Source organism: Halichoerus grypus, chromosome X (genome assembly GCF_964656455.1).
Source record: "Halichoerus grypus chromosome X, mHalGry1.hap1.1, whole genome shotgun sequence".
NCBI lineage: Eukaryota > Metazoa > Chordata > Mammalia > Carnivora > Phocidae > Halichoerus > Halichoerus grypus.
The window spans coordinates 116,001,234-116,026,384 of NC_135727.1; the positions used below are offsets into that span (position 1 = coordinate 116,001,234).

At 34.8% G+C, this 25,151-nt stretch overlaps 1 protein-coding gene across 15 annotated transcripts in view; it reads left to right on the forward strand.

The window, feature by feature from the left end:
* Nucleotides 1-25,151, forward strand: part of RPS6KA3 (ribosomal protein S6 kinase A3) — a 110,733-nt gene that overhangs the window by 13,528 nt on the left and 72,054 nt on the right. For 4 of the 15 annotated variants that reach the window (XM_078064477.1, XM_078064475.1, XM_078064476.1 and 1 more), the window contains one exon: nt 17,237-17,293. In XM_078064477.1, the coding sequence (XP_077920603.1) occupies nt 17,237-17,293 (57 nt within the window). Of the gene's footprint in view, nt 1-10,199; nt 10,312-10,470; nt 10,565-11,481; nt 11,583-16,239; nt 16,283-17,236; nt 17,294-25,151 lie in introns of those variants that run through there. The other 11 variants (XM_078064481.1, XM_078064478.1, XM_078064480.1 and 8 more) reach the window with 7 other exon arrangements.

Here is a 25,151-nt window from a genome sequence, read left to right on the forward strand (position 1 = left end):
CAGCAGGAAGCTGAACATACACATTCACCCTGCCCTTACACTAATTCTCACCTAGTAGACTGCCAGCTGAAAAATGATTAAATGGGATTCAGTCTTCTCTCCAAAATGTCCATTATACAATTGAAGGTCACTGTACTAGGAACCAAGAAAATGACAACATGAATGAGAAAAAAGTCAACAGCTACCAACACCAAGATGCTTCAGGTGTTAGAATTATCTGACAAGGATTTTAAAGCAGCCATCATAAAAATGCTTCCATGAGCAATCACAAACACATTCGAAACAAATGAAAAAAAAATTGTCTCAAAAGATATAAAGTAGAATATGGAAACTTTAGAACTGAAAGATACAGTAACTAAAATAAACTTACTATATGGGCTTAATAGAAGAGTGGGGGTAACGGGAAAGAGTAATTTTGAAATTGATCCAGTTACCTAATTGGAACAACAGAGGAAAAAAACTGACCAAAAAAAAAAGCCTAGGAGCCTGGGGAATATTAACAAGAGATTTAACATCCATGTCACCATAGTCCCAGAAAGTGAAGAAAAAGGGTGGACCTGAAGAAATAATGGCCTAAACTTGCTCAGTTTGGCAAAAGACAAAATCTACAGATTCATGAAACTGACTGAACCCCAAACAAGATAAACCCAAAGTAATCCATGCCCAGACACATCAAAATCAAACCTTTGGAAATGAGAACTTGTTTAATGGGTATGGAGTTTCAATTTTGCAAGATGAAAATGTTTTGGAGATTGGTTGCACAACAGTATAAATATATTTAACACACTGAACTATACACTAAAAAGTGTTTAAGATGGTAAATTTTATGTTGTGTGTATTTTACCACAATTTTTAAAAATTTGTAATCAAACTAAAAGTAAAGCAAAGAATCTTGAAAGCAGCTAATGAGAAATGAACTATTACATATAAGGGAACATTCAAATGACAGCACATACCACATTAGAAACCATGGAAGCCAGAAGAAAATGGCACCAGTTTTCAAATGCTGAAAGAAAAGAACTGTCAACCCAGAATTCTATACCCAGTGAAAATATCCTTCTGGAATGAAGGTGCACTCAAAACAGTCTCAGATGAAGGAAAGCTAAGAGAATTTGTCTATAGCAGACCCTGAAAGAACTACTACAGGTAGTTTCAAGCAGGAAGGAAATTTTACTTTATTTTTTTTAAAGATATTATTTATTTATTTGACAGAGAGAGACACAGCGAGAGAGGGAACACAAGCAGGGGGAGTGGGAGAGGGAGAAGCAGGCTTCCTGCTGAGCAGGGAGCCCAATGTGGGGCTCGATCCCAGGACCCTGGAATCATGACCTGAGCTGAAGGCAGACACTTAACGACTGAGTGCTTTTAAAAGAACGATCTAGAATATCAAGAATAAAGGAATAATATGAATTATATAGTCTTTTCCAGAAAATAGAAGAGGAAACACTTCATAACTCACTTTATGAGGCCAGTATTACCCTGAAACCAAGACCTAAAGACAGTACAGAAAAGAAAGCTATAGACCAGTATCCCTCAAGAACATAAACATAGTATTCTCAACAAAATATTAGCAAAAGAAATCAAGCAATATATGAAAAGAGCTATACACTGTGATCAAATGGATTTTATTCCAAGGATGTAAAACTGGTTCGATATTCAAAAATCATTCAGTATAGCCCACCATATTAAAAAGGAAGAAAAATCACATCATGTTAACAGTGCAGAAAATGCATTAAACTGAATTAAACATTCATAATAACTCATCAAACTAAGAATAAAAGGGAACTTAGTTTGATAAAGAATACACAGAAAAAACCCACAGATAACATCATACTTAATGGTGAAAGACTGAATGCTTTTCCTTTAATATCAAGTAAAAGACAAGGATGTCCATTCTCACCACTGCTATTCAGCCTAGTCCTGGAAATTCAAAAGGTAAAGGAACTAAAATATCTAATGCAAGATAAAAATAAAGTGGAAGGATCAACCCAATTTTAAGCTTCAGTGATCAAAATTGACACTTCAGCAATCAAAATTCTGTGGTATTGGTAAAAGGATAAACACAGGGGCACCTGGGTAGCTTAGTCAGGTTGGGTGTCCGACTCTTGATCTCAGCTCAGGTCTTGATCTCAGCTCAGGTCGTGAGTTCAATATAGAATGCAGAAATAGACCCATACAAGTACAGCCAGTTGATTTTTATCAAAGATGCAAAAGCAGTTCAATGGAAAAAGGATAGATGGCCTTTTCAACAGTGGTGCTTGGAGCAGTTACACATCCATGGGTGAAACTATTTTACTATAATCATTATATATATATAACTATATAATATATATATATAACTATATAATATATATATAACTATATAACTATAATCATTAATTATAGTGCACCTCAACATCACACCTTATACAAAACTAATTCAAAATGTATCATGGGGGAATTAAGAGTATACTTACCTTGATGACCAATGAGTAATGTATAGAATTGTTGAATCACTGTATTGTACACCTGAAACTAATATAACACCATATTAACTATACTGGATTTAAAATAGAAAATAGAAAAAAAAAGTCTGATAAAAAGACACAAAAAAGAAAAAACGCAAACAGAAAAAAATGTAGCATGGATTTAAATGTAAAATATAAAACTTTTAGAATTTAGACCTAGAAGAAACTTTTCAGGACTTTGGGCTAAATGAATTCTTAGACCAGACACCAAACAATCCATAAAAGGAAAAAAATTAGACTTTATTAAAATTCAAAACATTTGCTCTATGAAAACAACCCTGTTAAGGCAATGAAAAGACGAGTTACAGATTGGGTAGAAATATTTGCAAACTTGTATCTGAGAGGGCTTGTATCTAAAATATATAAAGAACTCTCTAAACTTAACAGTAACTTAAGCTCAACAATCCATTTAGAAATCTGACAAAAGAGACGAACAGCATTTCACTGAAGAGGATATATGGATAGTCAATAAGCATATGAAAAGATGTCAACATGGCTAGCTATCAGGGAAATTAAAATCATGATGAGCTATCAGTACACACCTATTAGAACAGCCAAAATAAAAAATAGTGGCAATATTGAATTTTGCTGAGGATGTGGACAAACTGGATCTCTCATGCATTGCTAGTGGAAGTGTAAAATGATAAAGCCTTTCTGGAAAATAGTTTGGCTGTTTCTTTAAAAACTAAACATCAACTTATTGTATGACCCAACAGTCATACTCCTGGACATTGATCCCAGAGAAATGAAAACGAATGTCCACACAGAAGTCTGTACACAAATTTTCATAGCAGTTCTATTTGTAATATCCAAAACTTAGAAACCAAATGTCATTCAGTGGGTGAATGGTTAAACAAGCTGTGATACCTCCACACTAGAATGCTACTCAGCAACTAAAAGGAATGGCTTATTGATACATGGAGCAATTTGGATGACTCTCAAGGATGAATTTATATTCCGTGAATAACTTTAAATACTGTATGATTCCATTAACATAACATTCTTGAAATGACAAAATTGTAGAAATGGAGACAAGATCAGTAGTTGCAAGGGTTAGAAAGGGGCAGGAGGGAGGTGGGTGTGGTTATAAAGGGGTCAGCACACAAGATCCTGGTGTTGATAAACTAACTGTTCAGTATCTTTATAGTGGTGGTAGATACAGGAACCTACAATGTGATAAGTTGCTTAGAACACACACAAGAACCTGTAAAACTAGTGAAATCTGAATAAGGTCTGGGCTTTGTACTGGTATAAATTTCCTGGTTTTGACAGGAAGTTATGTAAGATGTAACCACTGGGTTAAAGGTATATGGGACCACTCTTTTATTTTTCCAACTTCCTGTGAATCTAATCATTAATTTAAAAGTTAAAAAAAAGTCAGCACTAGATAAAATTCAATGTCTATTTCAATTAAAAACTTAGTAAAATAGGAATAAAAGGGTGTGTCTTTAATGTTATTAAAAAACAGTCTCAGACCAATAGCCAGCATCATGCCTGATGGGTACATATTTTAAGTCAATCTCATTAAAACTATGCCTGCTGTTTTCACCTCTATTTTATACTCTAGAAAGAGTTTGCTAATGCAATTAGACAAGAAAATCAGAGTATTCAAAAGAATAGTAAAAAATTACTATTCATAGATGATATAATTATCTACTTGGATAATCTTTTTTTTTTTTTAAGATTTTATTTGACAGAGAGAGACACAGCAAGAGAGGGAACACAAGCAGGGGGAGTGGGAGAGGGAGAAGCAGGCTTCCCGCTGAGCAGGGAGCCCGATGCGGGGCTCGATCCCAGGACCCTGGGACCATGACCCGAGCCGAAGGCAGACGCTTAACGACTGAGCCACCCAGGCGCCCCTCTACTTAGATAATCTAAGGAAGCCACTAAAAAGGTTCTTTAAAAACTAATGATAGTCTCATAAGGTGGTATTATACAAAATACATATTCAGAAATCAATGAATAGCTTTCCTAGTTAAAAAGGGTAGGGGTACCTGGGTGGCTCAGTTGGTTAAGTGTCTGCCTTCGGCTTGGGTCATGATCCCAGAGTCCCAGGATCGAGCATTGCATCAGGATCCCTGCTCAGCGGGGAGTCTGCTTCTCCCTCTGCCCTTCCTCCTGCTCATGCTCTCTCTCTCTCTCTCTCTCTCTCTCTCTCTCTCTCTGTCAAATAAATAAATAATATCTTTAAAAAATGGTAATGGAAAAAAATCTCATTCAAAATAGTAAAAATATTATATTTTTGGAAATTAACATAACAAGCAAAGGGCAGGAATTAAATTTAAAAATTAGTTGCATTAAAGAATAATTTGAATAAATTGAGAGAAAAGCTATGGTTCTTTAAATTACTTTAAATAAGATTCAAGGTTTGGTTTTTTTTTCTTATCGTTTATATTTAAGAATTGAGGGTAACCTCCTGTCTTGAATGAACATTCCCAGATTTTTAGTTTTTTAAAAATTTCTTAAGCTTCTTTTAGTTATTTTATAGTTTATCTGAACAATGCCAACAATTTTTAGTAAAATGCACTTATTAATAGTGTTTATGCTTAATACATGTACAGCTAGAATTAACATGGAGCTATAATTAGGAACTTTTATCTTTGATTATTTTTTCAGAAATAAACCTTGCTGCCAGGTTGTGTTTATACCTTTGGTAATTTTTAAATATGTATACACATATTTTTTTAATGAGCGAGTAGTTTGGATTGTTTTTTTCTAAGTAAATTCAACTCCAAACTTGTCTAAAACACTTTGTGTTAAGATACAGTTGATACTACACAAATAGGAATTTTGCTTGGATGTTAAGCTCTGATTTATTGTGTATTTGAGCAAATCCCATTCTGTCTCAGTTTACTACTTGCAGGCTATTATTGCTGTCTTCTTTTTGTTCATAAGTGTCTTTATAAGACTATATAATTTTAAGTGATTGTTAACCATTACATTATCAGTAACATATATTGGGTTCAGTTCAGCAGACTTTCAAGCACCACTTGTTTTATCAGTGAGGAAACAGAGATTCAGGTCATTTTGCCATAGTCACATAACAAAAGCTTGAGCTTTGAAGCCCATCATCATGGTGTATCTGTTTTAGGTAGGAGGGCTTCGGTAAGCCTCTGGAAACCAGAAGAAATCATTAGACTTGTTCCTTAGACTCTTAAATTAGCCAACCCAAGTAATGCATTAAAGAGTTATCTAGTACTCAAATTTTTAGCCCTCAAAATGGAAGTGTACCCATTAGGATAAGAGACTCATCAGAATCCCCTCAAATATTTGTTATTTGTCATTTCCTCTGGCAAGGCGAGCAGGAAGAAAGAGAAGCTAACACTGAACACCCAAGACACAATGAACTTTACCACAACCTCCAACATAACTAGTATCCAAATCTTGTGGATTAGAAAACTGAAGCTCGTGTTAAGTAACTTGCCCAAAGTCACACCTATAAAAAAGGGCATAGTCAGGTTTTGAAGCTTAATATGTCAGACTCCAAAGCCCACGATCTTTTCTCTACACTGATTTCCCAGACTTGTCTAATCACAGGAATCATCTAAAGTAGCTGTTTAAAAAATGAAATACCATGGGGCTTCTGGAACTTCTGATTCATTTTCGGATAAGGCCAGGTAGTGTATCATTACCAGGAATCTTAGGTGATTCTGATCATCAGACAGGTTTGGAAAATACTGCCAACTCCATTAGAGTACTAAGGTATTAGGAAGGCAGGAATAGGTTTCGGAGTAGATAGAGGAGCTTAAAAAAACAAGTTGACACTTAATTTTCAACACTAGTGAAATAAGAATAGTAAAATTGGGAGCACCTGGCTGGCTCAGTCAGTGGAGCATGCAACTCTTGATCTCGGGGTTGTAAGTTTGAGCCCCGTGTTGGATGTAGAAATTACTTAAAAATAAAATCTTAAAAAAATAGTAAAATTGGATTGTGGAAATTATAAAATTGCTTTAGGTTCCTTACTCTTCACAGGAAAATAATGTTTTCTTTTTCTTAGTACTTCTCTTTCAGGTGACAGTATTTATACAATCATTCTTTGACATTATCCTTGTTTACAGTTGGGTACAAAGGCACCGCTGAAGGATATAGATAAAACTGTATTTTGGATGCAGATAAGAAAGAAGGAATTAGGGGCGCCTGGGTGGCTCAGTCGTTAGGCGTCTGCCTTCGGCTCAGGTCATGATCCCAGGGTCCTGGGATCGAGTCCCACATCGGGCTCCCTGCTCGGCGGGAGGCCTGCTTCTCCCTCTCCCACTCCCCCTGCTTGTGTTCCTGCTCTCGCTATCTCTCTCTCTGTCAAATAAATAAATAAAATCTTTAAAAAAAAAAAAAGAAAGAAAGAATTAGACTTAGAAATAACATAAAGGGGCGCCTGGGTGGCTCAGTCAGTTAAGTGCCCAACTCTTGATTTCTGCTCAGGTCATGATCTCAGGGTTGTGAGAAGGAGCCTCGCATCCTCGGGCTCTGCCCTGAGGCGTGGAGCCTGCTTAAGATTCTGTCTCTCCCTCCCTTTGTGTGTCGGTGTGCACGCAAGCGCGCGCAGGTGGCGCGCGCGCGCACACACACACACACACACACACACACTCTCTCTCTCTCTCTCTCTCTCTCCTAAAAAAAAAAAAAAGAAATAACATAAAAACAGCTTTAAATACAGAATCAGTAATTTCCTCAGGTGAAAACCCTAGAAAATCTTTAATAACTTTAATCCTTAAAGTTTAAGGATTAAAGTCACAAGATTATAACATTGTCAAGCTGGAAGAGCTCTTAGATAACCACATATTTTATGCATGAAGAAACCACAACTCAAGAGAGGCTTAAGGACTTGCCCACAGTCCTATGGCAAACTTTCAAATCCATGCTGGCCAAGGTTCCATCTAACTCTTACAGATTGCAGATAAGTACCAAAAAATAGTGACTTTTCCACAGTCACACTGCTTTTTAGAAATAAATTTACGGCAAATCATGTTTACCTTATATTCCCTACTTTGTTTTATCTAATTTTACGGTTTCTTCCTTCTTTAAATGCCCTATTGAGAGTGAATATATTCAAAGGGATTGCTTTTAGGAGATTATGATTTTAAATATTATGTCTGAACATGAATATGTTAGAAAAATGAACCATTACCCTCTTAGAATAGTAGAGTTAACAAATGGACACTTTAAGAACATGTGTTATGGAGGACTCTAGGTTCTCTACTTTTGATTAAAAAACTTTATAGAGAAAAATGAGCAAAGGTAGATGTCTATACATGAATTCTAACAGCATTTCTGTGTAGGAGTACGAGCTTTGGATTCAGACTTCGGTTCGGTTATCTTATCTGCAAACCTAATAGCTCTGTGATCTTGGAAAAGTTACTCAGTTTTTTCTTCTCTGCTATACATAATAACACATCTCATGGTTTATTAATGATTAATTGGGATTAAATGAGAATATATGTAACATGGCTAACACTGTATTTTGAACAAAATGAGCATTGCGTAAGGGATGGCTGTGGTTATTAATTCCTTGAGCCAGTAGTTTTTTATAAGAATATTAATTTCTGAATGACTGCTTTATTTCTTTATTCACTTTCTTTATCATAATCAGAAAATATGATCTGTAAAATTCCTGCTTTGAAGACTTTTGGATTTACTTTATGGTTTAGACATACTCTTTATAATTTTTCATAGATACTTGAAAAGGACCCATATTCTTTTTGCATTATAAAATTCAATATCTACCTAATCTAATGTAAATTACTTCAAATGCTTTGTCCTTATTTCATTTATTATGCTAGCTGATACTAGTGTGCTAAAGTTTCCCCTCCTGTTTTGTGTTTGTTCATTTCATGTTATAGTCCCCAAAACATCTTTTGTGTTTTGTGGTTAGTCTATGATTTAATGTTTTTAGTGACTTGTTTGAAAAAATAACATGTTAATTGTAGAAGATCTGAAAAATAGTGAAACACACACAGAAGGAAAAAAACATTTTTACTCTTACTAAGATATATCGTTATTAAAAAGATTTAAATGTGATTAAGAGCAGGGGTGTTAGATTCAGACTTGGGTTTGAATTTAGGCCCTGTTTACTAGCCTTAGGCACAATATTAGACTTTTTTATTTATTTGACAAATATTTATTGAGCACCTACTTTGTGCCAGGCATTTTGCTAGGGGCTTAGGATATAGTGCTTAAAAAGATTGACATACCCATCTTGGCTTAATTTCCTCATTTGTAAATTAGTGATAATGCCTCACAGAGTTGTTAGAAGCATCAAAGGTGATCTACAGTACTTAACACTTGCCTGGTGTGTGGTAATTGCTCAGTAAATGATAGCAATTATTATTGCTATATGTATTAAATGCTAATTACATTTTTAGTCCAAATCAGATGATCTTTTTAATTGGCTATAGGTTTTTGCCTCACATTTTATTTTTGGCCTCAATATTACAAACTCTTTCTTTTTCATTATGCTTTTCTAGTCTTACGTCTTTTGTTTGAGTTTCTCTTTAAAGCAGTAAATAATTGTATGGGCTTTTTAACCTTTTAAAAGATATAACCTGTCACTCTTAAAGTTTTTATTATCAAGTATTTCAAACACATAGTATAGAATAGTATAGAGAGAATAGTATAGTGAACTACCATAGTAAGAGAGAATAATATAGAGAGAATAGTATAATGAACTACCATATTCCCATTACCCAGCCTCCAAGATTGTCAACTCATGGCCAATCTTATTTTATCTGTACTCCCCTCATGCCCACACACACATTCTCTCTTCCCCACCCTGGCTCCAGTGGATTATTTTGAAGCTAATCCTAGATACATATATTCAGATGTAAATATTTCATTTATATTTCTTAAAAGATGAAGACTTTTAAAAACACATAACCACCATAACATCATCCCTCATAAAAATGTCAGTAATTCTGTAATAGCATCAAATTCCAGTAAGACACTTTCTTTAAATTAGACACTTTAAACTTTACATTTCTTACATTATTTCTTTTGAAATGATTTCTATCATCTTAAGTTTTTTATTCTTTCTTTGTGGGTTTTTTTTCTTCTGACATATGGATTGTTTTTGTTTGAGGAGGTTATGAAATACTGAAGAAAGAATTGTAGAGCTAGAAAGACCTGGGTTTGAGTCCTACTCTTGCCATTCACTGACTTTGCTGAGCCTTGGTTTCCTCATCTGTAAAGTAGGGGTGATTATACCTACCTTATGTTCTTAGGGTTGAATGTGATGCTTTCATAAAGTAGTTTTTACAGTCTTTGCCAGTTATTATCTTCTCTAGTGATTTGGACTGTAATAAAGAAATACAATTTTTGGTTATCATATGGTTTCTTAAAACATTCCAAAATTTATATTTATTAGCTAACTACTAAAAATAGTGGTTTTTAAATAATCCTTTTAGGACAGAGAGAACTGAGAATCTTTTTCTCCCTTCTTCCACTACCTCTTTTATTTGAGTCTACATTAATTTAGCTTGAGATTACAAATCTTACCTTTAACTTTCTAAGTTTTATATTGTTTATATACTTATATCAACTATTTACTCTTCATTATTGACCCTTTCTCCTTTAGTGGGGTTAATTATTTTATTCATTTGTTTCTAGATACTAAGTTGATGTCAGTATACTTCACCAGTTCTTCCCTACCTCAGTGTTCTTAAGTTCTTATTTTGATTCTCTTTCAATGGTCTAGGACATACCTTTGAACAATTTATGAAAAAAGATACTACCAGGATGGTGAAATTTTATAAGATTTTGCTGATCTAAGAATAATTTCCTGTGACCTTTGTACATGAAAAACTAGGACAAGGTATACAATTCTTAGATCATAACTTTTCCCTTTCAACTCTCTGTAAGTCATTACTTCATTGTCTTCTGGCATTTTATTGTTGCAGAGGAAAAATCTGAGGTCATTCTGATTTTAGTTCCTTTGAAAATAACCTATTTTTTTCTGCTTGTATGCTTGTAGGATTATATCTTTATCCTTGAAATTTAAAAACATTTGCCAGGATATGTCTTGGTGTTGATGATCTCTGTTGAACCTTCTCAGTCTCCAGTCTCAGGTATTTTTTTTTTCAGAACTGGAAAGTTTTCTTATACTTTTGATTGATTAAAATGCTCTGTTTTTTTTTTCTTTAGGAACATCTGTTACTCATAGATTATTTCTATGTCTGTCCTCCATAGTTTTTTAATCTTTTCTTTCATTTTTTTTCATTTATTCAAGTTTGTCCTCTGTGGCATGGATTCCGTTTTCTGCAGTGTCGATTCTAATATTTGCTATTCACAATGCAGATTTAATTTTGGCTACTGTGTTTTCATTTCTTTATTCTTACCTCAACATACTCCTGTTTCATAAGCAGAATTCCCCTTAGGGGTACACTCCAAAAAACATAAGGTGGTTTCAGGCCTAAAGTGTATCTATTTTCCGAGGCCACAACCACAGGACCATACAGGAAAAAAAAGCTTCTGAAAGGGTCCTCTAAAACTTAAAAACATGGATATAACCAGAGGTCATTTCTACCCTAGTCTAGAAAATAGAACAGTCTTGAGTACTAGCAGGCCTTCAGTTGCTTGAGGAATAGCAAAGCAACCCATAAGGGCAACTTAACTAGAAATAATGGATTTTTCCAATTATATTGATTGTGTTTTTTCCTCATTATAAAAATAATAAATAATAAATGCATATAATTTTGAAAATACAGTACAAGAAGAAAATCCTATGACCCAGGTAACTACTGATAAGATTTGATATATATTTTTCCAGTTACATACACACATGTTGGGGGGGGCACAAAATTGGGTCATGCTGTATAGTTTTGTATCCTTTTTAATTTAATATATTACAAGCATATTTTTGCATCATTAATTTTTTGAGGCCCTTATTTTAACCATTGCATAGTATTCCTACATATGAATAGATGTGTTATGATTTATTTAACCAGTCCCCTGTTGGTCATTTAGATTGTTTTCTATTTTTCAGTATAATGAGTATGATGAATATCACTGTACATAAGTCTTTATGCACATCTCTGATATTTCCTTAGGATAAATGAGGAGCTGATTCTTAATCCTGTCATATTGGTAAGGATTATATACATTCCTTATTAAGAATATAAAATGCTTGTTTCTTATTGTTTCAATGTGATTGCATAGAAGATTTTTTGGATTCTGAACAATTTGATGGTATCTGAACTGAAATTCAAGAGAGGTTTCTCATGCCTCATCCTCAGCAGCTTCATGGGACTCCTATTGCATATGCTTTGGGCAGGAGAGCCACTGCTGATTTCAGGGAGTTTGGAAGGCAAATAATACTTGTGGAAACTTGAGGGTGGTTAAAAAAAATACGGTCCTTGCTCATTCCTACAACCTGGTCTCCAAATTAGTACACCAGGCCTCTGGACCCTTTCTTTTCCTCCTCCTTTCCTATTATTTCAGGCTGTTATTCTCTGTGAAGAATTCTTTTCTCCCAGTGTTCATATGTATATTTCATTCCTATGTAGGAGGATGTCAGTAGATGATATTTCCTAGTAATCTCAAGGTAGCATATCGTCAGTCACAGATGATTTTTTTAGTTCTAGTATACTTGTACATGATGATCTCCTGCTGGACTAAAAGCATTTTTTTAATGTATTTTATACTTTCTTCAAAGGTATCAAATAGCAACCTAGAAATGTGCATTGTTGTAACGTACCATTACAACAAAACAATCTGTTTAATAAAGTTGCTTAAAACGAAATTTTTATTTAGTAAAGTATTCTTATTTTTAACATTTGAGAATTTTCCTTAAAATACTTGGGAATACTCTAGAAGTCCTGAAACCTTGGTTCAGAATTACTGGTTTGATCTTTTTTTTTAATTGTTCATCCTTTTTAAACCAGAAAGATGATTTTAGTGATAATTTCATTCCACAACCTTAGAAGTTATTTTGAAAACAATTCCTGCTGAAATGCAGGCTAACAGTCTCCTTTGTCTGATTTGTTCTGATGAGACCCATATTGTACTTTATTCTTATTTTTGACTTTTACACATTTCAGACTAACAGAGTAAAGCATGATTAGCATTTCCTAACCTTTTCCAGTATTTCACATAATATTTGCATATGTACAATCTGCCAAGCTCTGCAGTTTTTTGGCTGGAAGGCATAATGGTGGGATGAGAGAGGATAAATACATTTGCCTCACTTTTAAACTATTCTTTTTTGTCTGTACTCATTCTTTGGCCACATTGTATAAAAATATACTACACTTATGAATGATCTCTTTCACCCTGGTTGGTGGGAAATTGGCTGTATTAAGTAGCAAAACAAGTATCTCAGCACTCTCCTGTACTTCTTCATTGCATTATGTCTTTAGAAGTTAACTGTAGAAATGTATATATTACACAATTCAGGCAAAAGAGAGGGAACAGAAAGTAGCATTTACTGAGCATCTACTATCCTTTGGTGGATCCATTTAAGTACAACATCCCTGTGAGGTAGATATTATGTGCATCTTACAGATGAAGAGACTGAGGCTCAGGATGTTGAGTAACTTACCCAAGGCCAGGTAACTATAGCAGTAAGTGACAGAGCTGGGGTTTAAACCTGGTACTAGTGAGATGCAGACCATATGTTTTTTCTATCTGTTTCTTAAAATTAAATAAGTTTTCTTATTTAATAGGTACTATTCCTTGAACTTTTGGAACTATAGAAATTGCAGTATCAAGTCAGACTGATGGCCCATGTAACCTAATCTCTAGTGAAGCCAGGAGTCATTTTTCAAAAAGGAAACTTACTAGCTGCATGAGTAATTATGCTCATTTCTAGTAGGTAGTATTTGAATCCTTGTTTTGATGAAAGGATTGAAGTAAAAGTGCTTTTTAAAGTAAATTTTTGTAAAGCTTCACTAATATGTAGGATAATGTTGGCTTTTATATTTTCCTTCCTTAAAACTAAATTGTTCAAAATTTTCAATCTTTCCTAAACTCAGAAAGGAAGTAGATATTTTTGCAAAAGATAGAGCATAAACTACCTTAAGATCATGTTTCACTTAATTTTTTTTTCAGATTGCTTTGTTAGTATATTACTGTTAATTGGCTGGGTGAATTGTTTAGAATAGAAATATAAGATTTATGGATTACATGAAGATGAAAATAGCGAAGAGGCTGATTAGCAGATTCAGAATCTTTTTTATAGAGGCTGTAGCAATCCTATAGAGGATCAGAACTAGAAAAAGATGAATCAAAACTTAAAATTTAAGGCTTTATTCATGAGAGTAAGTGTACCAGCAAGTATACAGGGCTTAGTCGCAGTATGAAGAAGGCAAGGATTTAATCAACAGAAAATTTAGTATGATTCAGCAATGTGTTTTGGGCATTTCAAAAATAATGCATATGTGAACTGCATTAATATAAGTTTATTATCTAGGACAAGGGAGGTGATACGCTCTTTACTCTTCATTGGTCATATCAAGGCTGCAATATTAATTAAATGCAGTTCTGTATACTACCCTTTAAGATTAATTGGGTGCATGCTCAGAAAAGAAGGTGGTCTCATCTATCTGAAAGGAATGTTTGAACGAACTTGAGTTGGCTAGTAAAGAACAGACTCAGGATGGTTTACAGTAGTAGGTGTAGATTTACTTCCAGTTATTTTACAGATAGAATACAGGCAAGTTAGTCATCATATATTAGTAATCCTACTAAAGGGAGTTTGTAGCTGAGGAAAATTACTATATAATGAAAAATTTTATCTAGGCTGCCTGGTGAGGTAGTACATTCATGTCCTGATAGTGTTCAAATCTAGGTGAGAATGGCAAAAAAAGAATTGAAGCATATGATGTTTATTTGGAACGAAAGACTTTCAAGATCCCTTACCAATCCGAAATGTTTTGATTCCAAGATTAAAAGGACTTTATGGAGTATTATTTTATCCTCATGAAGCTACCTCACCTTAATAATAGTAATTTGCATTGGTACGGTGCTTTATGATTTAAAGTACTTCTTTTAAGTTATCTCAGTTTTGAGTCTAACATTAACCCTTTGGATTGACAGGGCAAGTATCTTCATTTTGAAAAGATAAGATAATAGGCTAGGAGACAGTCTGAATTGCCCAAAATAATAAAGCTTATAAGTGGCAGACCTAGGACTCTATCCCTGGTCTACCTTCCAAGTTTAGTGCTGTTTCTACTATACCAGTTGGCCTTAAAAGTAAGTTATTAGTTGTAATTCTTGCTTTGTATTACATTGAAAATTGCAAGGATCAGATGGTTCTCAAATTATATTCCCATGGAAAGTGTAATTGTAGCTCAGTTAGATGAAGGGTTCTAAAAGTCAAATAATTGGGAGCCATTCAACAGATCTGTGTTATAGAAAGAGAACTCTGCCTACCAATTAATGAGAAAATCTAGTTTGTACTACTAGATGAATGATGGTACCATTCACTAAGATAGCAAATATAGGAGAAGTAGCAGATTAGTGAGCCATAAAAGGGGTGACTGAATTTTGGATGTAATTAAAATGGCTACCATTGATTGTTTACTAAGTGTCAGGTACTGTGCTTAGAGTTTTATATCACTTATCTCACTTAGTCTTTACCACAACTCTCTGAAGATGAGACTTTTAAGTCTCTACTTCTCATACGAAGAAACTACAGCTTAGTTTCAATAACTTGTCCAAGGCTTCATACTTAGTGTAAGAGCAGAAATTTGAGTCTAGGTGTCTGACTCCAAAACTAGTGTTCTTAAGAGCTAGTTTAAGGTTTGTCTGTGATGTTTGGATAAAAATGATCAGTATTCAGTTGAATAAATGGTTGTGGCTTTTGGGAGAAAGATGTCTCCTGGAGTTATTTGAGTCCTTACCATAGAAGTGGGCAATACTATAGTCTCTGAAAGTGTCTTAGGATAATAAAGATTTTATAACTGCCTCCCTTTTTCTGCATTTTAGCACCATTTCTGTGCTTTGTAATATTGTATAGGCATTCCCTAACCTAGGAACATACTCTATGAGTGTTTGAAAATGAAAGGTACTCTTTTTACAAGTCAGTAGACCTGTGAGATCCTCTAGGATAGATCTCTAGGTTGGGGGCCATGTTTTATTAACCATTCATCTACAGCTTGGTGCCTAGAACATAGCATGAATGAAATGAAATGGGTGGATGAATGGATGGATAAATAGGGATTTAGAGAGTAGAGAGAGTTCAAATTCAGAGCATCTGCCTCATGTGGGATGTAGGGTAATGAGTGGGCTGCCTTTTATTTTTCAGTTGGTAATGCTCCAAAGATGGTTAGCTTAGATCCTTCTACATTTGTTGAATAGACAAGTGGTCAAGGACATTTACTCCTTTTTCCATTGAAGTAACTAGAGAAGACCTTGTGTTCTTGACTTCTGGTTTTGTTTTGTTTTGTTATTACACAAATAATACATATTCATTGTAGACACATTAGAACATTCAGATACGCAAAAACAAACATATTTTAAATTGTCTAAAATTCTACCACCCAGAAATAGCCACTGTTAACATTTTGGTGTATATCCTTACAGAGTTTTTCCCATACAAATATATACATTGAAATATGTATATATTTATTTAAAATGGGATCATTACAATCCATATTTTTTTGTAAACTGCTTTTTCACTTATTACATGTGACTGTCTTTCCATGTCAATAAATTTACATCTTTATTATCATTTTTAATGACTGTATAGTATTCCATTATATGAATGTACCATCATATATTTAACTAGTTCTCTATTGTTAAGAATTTAGGTTTCCAATTTGGAGTTCTTTTTGGAAAAAGTTATGGTGAGCATTCTTGTATGTACATCTTTGCACACTTGTTTTAATACAGACTTAGATTACCTTCCTGTAAGGTTGTGCTGATTTATACTTTCTCCAGCAATATATCCTGAGTGCTCTTTTCCCCATACTCATATTAGTGCTGGGTGTTATTTTTTCTGTTAATCATTACCAGTTTGAAAGGCAAAGGTATCTTCCGGTTAAATGCATTTGTTTGATTAGTACTAAGGCTGAACTCTTTTTTCCCTTATTGCTCATTTCTGTTGAGGTTCATCATTTTTTCTTACAGGTTTGTAAAACAAAGTTCTTTATGTATTGAGGATACCAACCCTTTGTCATATGTTGCTTTTTTTGTAATCAATTTGTCTTTTATCTTTTTTGTGTCTGACAGATGACATTTTAAACTTTTATCGATTCAAATGTCATTTTTTTCCTTTATGATTTCCACCCTCCTTACCCCATAAATATTATTTACCTATATTTTCTTCTAATACTTCTATAATTTTATTTTTGACATTTAAATGTTTTATGCATCTGGAATTGATTTTGATATGGAGATCTAGCTTACTTTTCCCCCAAAATAATCAGTTTCCCTGATTAATCAGTGGAGTTGGAATTTAGAATGTGTTTTGCCAAAGAAAGTATTGTAAATGATGTTCAGTGAGGTTTAAATAACACCATTTGTAATGCATTTAACTATTAAAATAATCTGAAGGGCTCACCTGGAAAGGTAATCATCATTTATTATATCATTTCCATGGAAAATGTTTTTATAGTTAACTTTTAAAGCACAACCTGTTGCATATTGGCAACTACATACTTATATGGTGGTTTGGTACTTCATTAGAACCCTGTAGGGGTGAAAATATTCCTATGTGATTTTGTTTTGTCTGCCTTCATTTAACTTTAACTGATGTGAAATCTGTGTTGGTAACTTTCTACTTGCTGTGCTTTTCACAGAATGGACAGCAAATTATGGATGAACCTATGGGAGAGGAGGAGATTAATCCACAAACTGTAAGTAAAATACTGTATCATAAGGGATCTAGATAAATCAGATACCATAGAATTTAAGGATTCTTATTTTTAAACTGAGCAAAGTAATGATCTTACGGTATTAGAAACTTGTTGATGCTTTCACATTAATTTTACCAAAATATAGTCTTGAATATGCTATACCATTTTAAAAAACTGTTTAATAAGACTGATTTTAAGAGAATGATAAAACGAATTGCTTTATATTGTTGAAAGTTTTTCATTAGTACCTTAAAGCTTATTTTTTAAAGATTTCATTGATTTATTTGAGAGAGAGCACGAGCAGGGGTTGGGGAGGGAGAGGGACAAGTAGACTCCCCACTGAGCAGGGAGCTCCATGAGGGGCTCCATCCCAGGACCTTGGGATCATGACCTGAGCCAAAGGCACATGCTTAACCAACTGAGCCACCTAGGTGCCCCCTTAAAGGTTATTTTTTTAAAAATCAAACTAAACATAGATTTATTAGAGACAAAAATATAAAGGTGATATTTTATAGAAGTATTTAACATAGAAGATGAATGTTCACCATTTCCTCATCTTGTTTTTTTATTCACTTCTAAGTCCCCAGCACCGAGACCAGTGACTGGCACATAATAGACACTCATTAAATATTACATAAATGAATTAATAAATTTTCCTACCGTTAAGATATCCATTGTTAGCACAGTTAGTATCTTCATTTTATTCTGTACGTAAGATAGTTATTACTGGTATTTACAAAATATATATTCTCCAACTTGCTCTTTTCACTTAAAGTCTAGAACATCTTTTTATGACAGTACATGTAGATCTTCTTTTTAAATTGTTGCATGATACTCTATTTTTTTTAGATTTTATTTGTTTATTTGAGAGAGAGAGAGCAGGGGAAGGCAGTGGGGAAGAGCAGAGGGAGAGGGACAGGCAGACTCCGTGCTGAGCACAGAGCCCCACATGGGGCTCCATCTCAGGACCTTGAGGTCATGAGCTGAGCCGAAACCAAGAGTCGGACACTTAACCGACTGAACCATCCAGGCACCCCTGTTGCATGATACTCTATTTTATGCATGTCCTACACTTAATGGAATTTCCCCCTATTTATTTTTGTGAACTTGTGTTTCAGTAGGATATAGTTTTAGAGAAGGATGTGCTATAACAAAGGGTATGAACATTTAAATCTCAATAGACATAGGGAGCACCTGGTTGGCTCAATCAGAAGAGCATGCAACTCTTAATCTCAGGATCGTGAGTTCGAGCCTCACATTGGGTATAGAGATTACTTAAATAAATATTTTTTTAAAAAAAAATAAATAAATTTCAATAGACATTGCCAAATTGCTGTCCAAACCAAAAAGGTTGTAAAAATGTTACTGTGTGAAAGTACCTGTTCAACCATACCCTATTCAACACTGGATATTATTAGAAATTATTTTTCATTCGAGCCACTCTAAATAAATGATACTTTCTCATTTCAGTTTGCATCTCATTTGATTATTAATGAAGTTGAGTATCCATGTATTACTGGCCTTTGTGTTTTTGGTTGCTTATCTCCTTGGGGTCTGTGTGATCATATATATCCTGGATATTAACTCCATGTCTTTAATGTATCTTGCAAATATTTTCTCCCTATTTTTTAACATTGATTATGTTGTCTTTCATTGTTTGTATACAGAAGTTTTCATTTTTAAATGGTCAGATCTGGCTTCTGGGTTTTGTGTTTTGGGTTAGAAGATCCTTCCCTGCACCAGGGTTATAAAAATAACCTATTAAATTTTCATCTACCACCTTTATAGTTTTGTGTTTTACATTTAGATCTGTGGTCTACTTGGAATTGTAGTACCCATTATGACATAGAAATCTAACTTTTTCCAAATTGCTTGTTGTCCTAATCTCTACTTACTGAACAAATAAAACCTATTCAACTTATTCGAGATTTCTCTTTTATCATATATAAAATTGCCATATTCTCCTTGTGTTAGTTTCTTAGGCTGCCCTAACAAAATACTACAAACTGGGTGGCTTAAAATAACAGAAATTTATTATCTCACAGTCAGGAGGACACCAAAATCTGTGTCCACAGAGCCATGCTCTTTGAAGGCTCTGGGAGGGGATCTTTCCTTGTTTTTTCCAGCTTCTGGTAGCTGCCAGCAGTCCTTGGCATTCCTTGGCCACATCACTCCATTCTTTACCTCCATTGTCACATGGCATTTTCCTTATGTGTCTCCATGTCCAAATTTCCTTCTTCACATAAGGATACCAGTTACTGGATTAGGGCCCACCTTACTCCTGTATGACCTCCATCTTAATATTATTGAATCTACAAAGACCCTGTGTTCAAAAAAGATCACACTCAACAGGTACTGGGATTAGAAATTGAAAGTACCTTTTGGAAGACACAGTTCAACCCATAGCATCCCTGAGTGTCTTGACTTCACATACATTTTCAATTACTGTGCTTTTATTATATGTTTTTTTTATATGTAGCAAGGCAAGCCCTCCCACCTTTTTTTTTTTTTTCTCAAAATTGTGGTCTTTGTATCTTCCAGATAAACTTTACAATCAATTTATCAAGTACTTCTGAAAAAGTTACTGGGATTTTATAAAAATTCCATTATATTTGCTAATTAACATGAAGAAAATTATTTTAATAATGTTGAGTCTTCACATCCCCAAAACATTTATTCTGACATTCTTTTATATCCTTTATCAAAATTTTATGGTTTCTTACATATAGTTTTGTACATTAATTTATTAAGATAATTCATGGTGGGGACACCTGGGTGGCTCAGTTGGTTAAGTGACTGCCTTTGGCTCAGGTCATGATCCTGGAGTCCCCGGATTGAGTCCCTCATTGGGCTCCCTGCTCAGCGGGGAGTCTGCTTCTCCCTCTGACCCTACCCCCTCTTGTGCTCTCTCTCTCTCAGATAAATAAAATAAAATCTTTAAAAAGAAAAAAAGATAATTCATGGGTATTTTATAGTTTTTGTTATATTGCAATGGGATTTCTTTTCTGCTGTCTTCTATCTGATTATTGCTAATACATAAAAATGTTAAATGTTGGGGCGCCTGGGCGGCTCACTCAGTTAAGCATCTGCCTTTGGCTCAGGTCATAATCCCAGGGTCCTGGGATTAAGACCCATATAGGTCTCCCTGCTCAGCGGGGAGTCTGCTTCTCCTTCTCCCTTTCCCTCTGCCCCTCCCCCTGCTCGTGTGCGCGCACACACTCTCTCTCTCTCTCTCTCAAATAAAGATCAAATAAATAATCTTTAAAAAATGTTAAATGTTTCTATATGCTTTTTAACATATTTGGAAAGTTTTCAGAAATCAAATTGTCATGAACATTTTGTCAGTTATGGAAGAGTGAGATCATTATGATCTTCTTAAAATCCTTCAGTAGTTTTGTGCTTCCTTTAAATGAAGCCCAAACACTGCAGTGTGACCTATCAGGCCCTTTATAATAAGGTCTTTGTGTACTTCTCTGTATCCTCCCCAGCTGTACTCCTCAACCCCCTCCTGAAACTGCGGTCACTCCAATGCATCAGGTTTTCTTTTGTTCCTAGGCCTTCATAGGTAATACTCCCTCTCTCAGAATTCTTTTCCCCTAGTACCCCTTCCAGTTAACTCCCAATCATCATTCAGGTCCAAGTTTGATATCACTTCAACTGAGACATCTTCCTGGCACAACTACCAGTTCCATTTCCGCTTTGAGTTAAGCGTTTTTCCTTTGTGCTACCATAGCAGCCTATGAGAACCCTAAATGGGAATACCACATTAGATTCCATTACTTATTTACTTATTCCCTACTAAACTGTGAGCTTGACCATGTCTGACTTATTCCTTGTTTTATATCCAGTATCCAGTAGGTATTCAGTAAGTGCTTGTTAATTAAATGAATGCATAATGGGGCCCAAGCGTGGGACCTGTGCCTGAGGTTACCTTCACATTTAGTCTAGATTTCTGTACCTCCCAGGCCATTTGAGGCATTCTGTTTCATTCATCTAGAGTATATATTTATTAGCATTTAAGCAAACATAAAAACAAACAGTAAGCATTAATATTGATTTTTCTGCCACCAGTTACCTGTTCTTCTTAGGTAACAATTTCTTTGGAAGGAAAACCTTCAAATTTTTTATTCTCTCTGTAGCCTAGAAACATTTTCCATTGTGATATTATATGGCTCATACTTTCTCTCAGAGTACTCATGACATTAGTAACATTACATCTGGAAGAAAATTGCATTTTATAACCAGGTTGAAAAGGTGCAGGACGGGGTTGTGATATCGAGCCCTACATCAAGCTCCACACGGGGAGCTGTCCCCCTTCCTCTCCCCCTCCCCCCCCCACCCACATTCACTCATTAGCTCACACTCTCTCCAAAAAAAAAAAAAAGAAAAGAAAAAAGTACAGGACTACAGTATTACTAGCAATGTGGGTGAAGTTGTTGAGCAGATCATTCCAGATTATAGGAATTAGGATTGAGTATAAAAAGCCTAATATTTACTATTTCATTGATGGTATTAAATCCAAAAGATTGTCAAAATATATATTAGCCTTATACTTTTAAATTGTATTTGCCTTTAATGTACAGCTAAAAGTTTTCATTTTGTCAGTTACTGATAATTTAAATAACAAAAGTTGAGATGTTGCATTAGTTATCTATTTGATGCATATCAAATTACCTCAGACTTAGTAGCTTAAAACAACATACATTTCTTATCTCACAGTTTCTGTGGGTCATTAATCTGGGCACAGCTTAACGGGGTCCTTTGGTTCAGGGTCTCTCACAGACTGCAGTGAAGGAGTTGGCCAGAGCTAGATTCTCATCTGAACCTTGATGGAAAAAGGTTCTTCTTCCAAGCTCACATGTTTGTTAGCCCAGATTCTTGGCCCATAGAAACTGTGAGATGATAGTTGTATGTATGGAGCTTGTCAACTAGTAGGCTTTCTTGTAGGTTGATTGGCCACTTTTTAATGGGCTAGAACACAGAGTATGATGAATAGCCAGTTTTGACCACAACAAGACTGTAGGATGGATGGAGAGTAACAAGAGAGGAGACACCTGGGTCCTTTATTGACCTAATGATCGTGTGATACCTCTTCACCCTAATTTACCCTCTTACCTATGGACTGCTCCATGAGAAAAAAAAAAAAGGCACTTATCTTGTTTGAGCCATTACATTTTGGGGTCTTTTTGTTTCAGCAGCTTAGTCTGAACTCTGACTACAGCTAATCATTCATTAACCAAGCACTTAATGAATTTCTATTAGGTGCCAAGAACTCTGCTAGGTTGTTGGAGATACAAAAGCATATGAGGGAAACTTGCAGTCTTTAAATGGCAAAATAAAGTTGTTTTTGTCTTCTTCTCTTCTGGTAAATAATTACCCAAAACATCAAGGAGAATAAGAAACAGAAACGTGATCTTTAAATTAGAAGACTTGTGTAATTTGAACCACAACATAGAAATGTGAAAAGTAGATAAAAGAGTCATAACAAGAGGAAGTTAAAGGACCTAAGTGCTTTTAGAGGGGTATAGCAGCAGGAAGCATGCCTTATTTATTGCCCTCACAGCTTCAGAAGAGCTCAAGAATGAGGTCACCAGGTACCATGGAAAGTGGAGGAATGGCATGGGGCTGAAAACAGAGAGTGGTTGAATGTCAGTATAAACAGCCTCCACTCTCTCCTCTCTCCCACCCCTGGAAGAGACAGGGTGTATTTTTTAGAGAAAAATGAATCAGAATAGCTCCAGACTTGGGGAACCCCAGGTATAGTAGGAAGTGGTGTGAGGCAGTGGGCTAGAAACAAGGAGATCAAGTGAAAGCCCATTACACCAACCAGGACCATATCTTCCCGACAGAAAAGTAAAGCTTTCTTTCATGAAGAAATTGAATGGTCCCTGATAAAAGACCTTTAGAAACAGACATTTAGGAGATCTTCAATGTAAAGGCTATTTGACCAATTAACCTACCAAAAAAGCCTAACAGTTGACAAGCTCGAGAACATGTGGTCTACTTCTTAGTGTCTCACTCTTAAGTATGACTGAAAAGCCAAATATCACTGGACATTTGAGAAAGGCTTCCAAATGAAAGAATAAGCTCTTGAAGGAACAGACAATGCAGTGAAAAGGAAAAAGAAAAGTTAAATTATTACCTTCTGAGTGTTAAAAGACAAAATTAATATGCTAAAATAAGAGTAGGATGCTATTTTTTTAATCAGAAAATTAAAAACGGGATAGGAATGTTCTACATTTTAGTAGAATATTTAAAAGCTAATGTTAAGGAAATCTCCAAAAAAAACAGAGTAAGAGAAAGAGATAGAAAATAGGAGAGAAAAAGAAAGAAGCAATCTAACATCTACTTAATAGGAATTCCAGAGACAACAGGGAAATGGAAAGGAAGAAACTAGGAAAGAAATATATTTGTTTTTTCCCACATTTTAATATTTCTGAAATCGAAATGTTTGTTAAAGCCAATGGTGTGACACATTTTAATTGGCTGCATTTTCTTCTATAATGGTACAGTGATAATCATGCTCTTAGATTAGATGGAGTACTAAAATACCAAAAAAAAATTTTCCCTAATATGAGGACTGTGAGTTGCTAGATTAAAATGGCCTACTGAAAGCCTGTTAATGAAAACAAACAAAACACGTACTCTCAAGAAGAATCATTATTGTGAATTATCAAACACCAGTGATACAAAACCCTAGAAGTTTTATTGGACTGAATGTGTCTCCCCGCAAAATTTATATGTTGGAGCCTAATCCTTGATGTAATGGTGTTTGGAGGTGGGGCCTTTGGGAGGTAGTTAGGTCATGAGGGCAGATGCCTCATAAATAGGATTAGTGCCCTTATAAAAGAGACCCAAGAGAGCTCCCTTGTCCCTTCTGCCATGTGAAGACACAGCAAGAAGATAACTGTCTATGAACCAGGAAACAGATTCTCACCAGACACCAAATCTGCTGGTGATTTGGATTTGGACTTCCTAGGCTCCAGAACTCTGACAAATACATTTCTACTGTTTATCATAAATGACTTAGTGTATGGTATTCTGTTATAGCAGCCCAAGCGGGCTAAGACAAGCTTTTAAGAGATTTTTAAAATATATAAAGGACAGGGTGTAAAAATAATATCAAACATTTCAACATTGGAAGTTAGAAGACAAGGAGCAATGCCTTTGAAGTGCTTAGTGAAAATGATTTTCAACCAAGATATTTTCAGACATATACCTATTTTTAGGAAGTCGCTGGAAAGTGGGCTCTGCCAACATGAGATGGTTGTTAACAAGAAAAAGACATGAGATTCAGGCAACAAAGGATCCAACATTTATAAGCACAATGAAGAAAGTTCCTTCACATTGTGATGAATAAAGGGTGCTTCAGAAGACTAGTTCATTCAGTAGGCTTAGAGAGTACTCAGTCCAGATTGAAGCAGACAGATGATTCCAGGAAAGCTGTCTCCAGGGGAAAAAAATAGAAGTGATGAATTATCCAATAGGTTGGAGTACTGAAAATTCACTTAAGAGGCAGAGTGAGAAGAATTTGTAGGCAAAAAGAAAGCAAATTTTAAAATCAACTGCAAACTTAAGAAGAAAACAGAAGTTGTACACAAGAAATGTAACTAGAGTATATTCCTTACCTTGGCAGTGAACAGTGTTTGCATAATCATAATAATATAAAAACTAAATACTAATCTAACCAAAATTTGTGATATGAGTTTTAAGTCATCTCTAATAGGATGTCTAAAGATAATATCTGAAATTGATGAGTCAAGAGGAAGTAGTATAAGGTTATTCTTTTTCCTTTTTTATTTAAATTCCAGTTAACATACAGTGTAATATTAGTTTCAGGTATACTGTAGTGATTCAG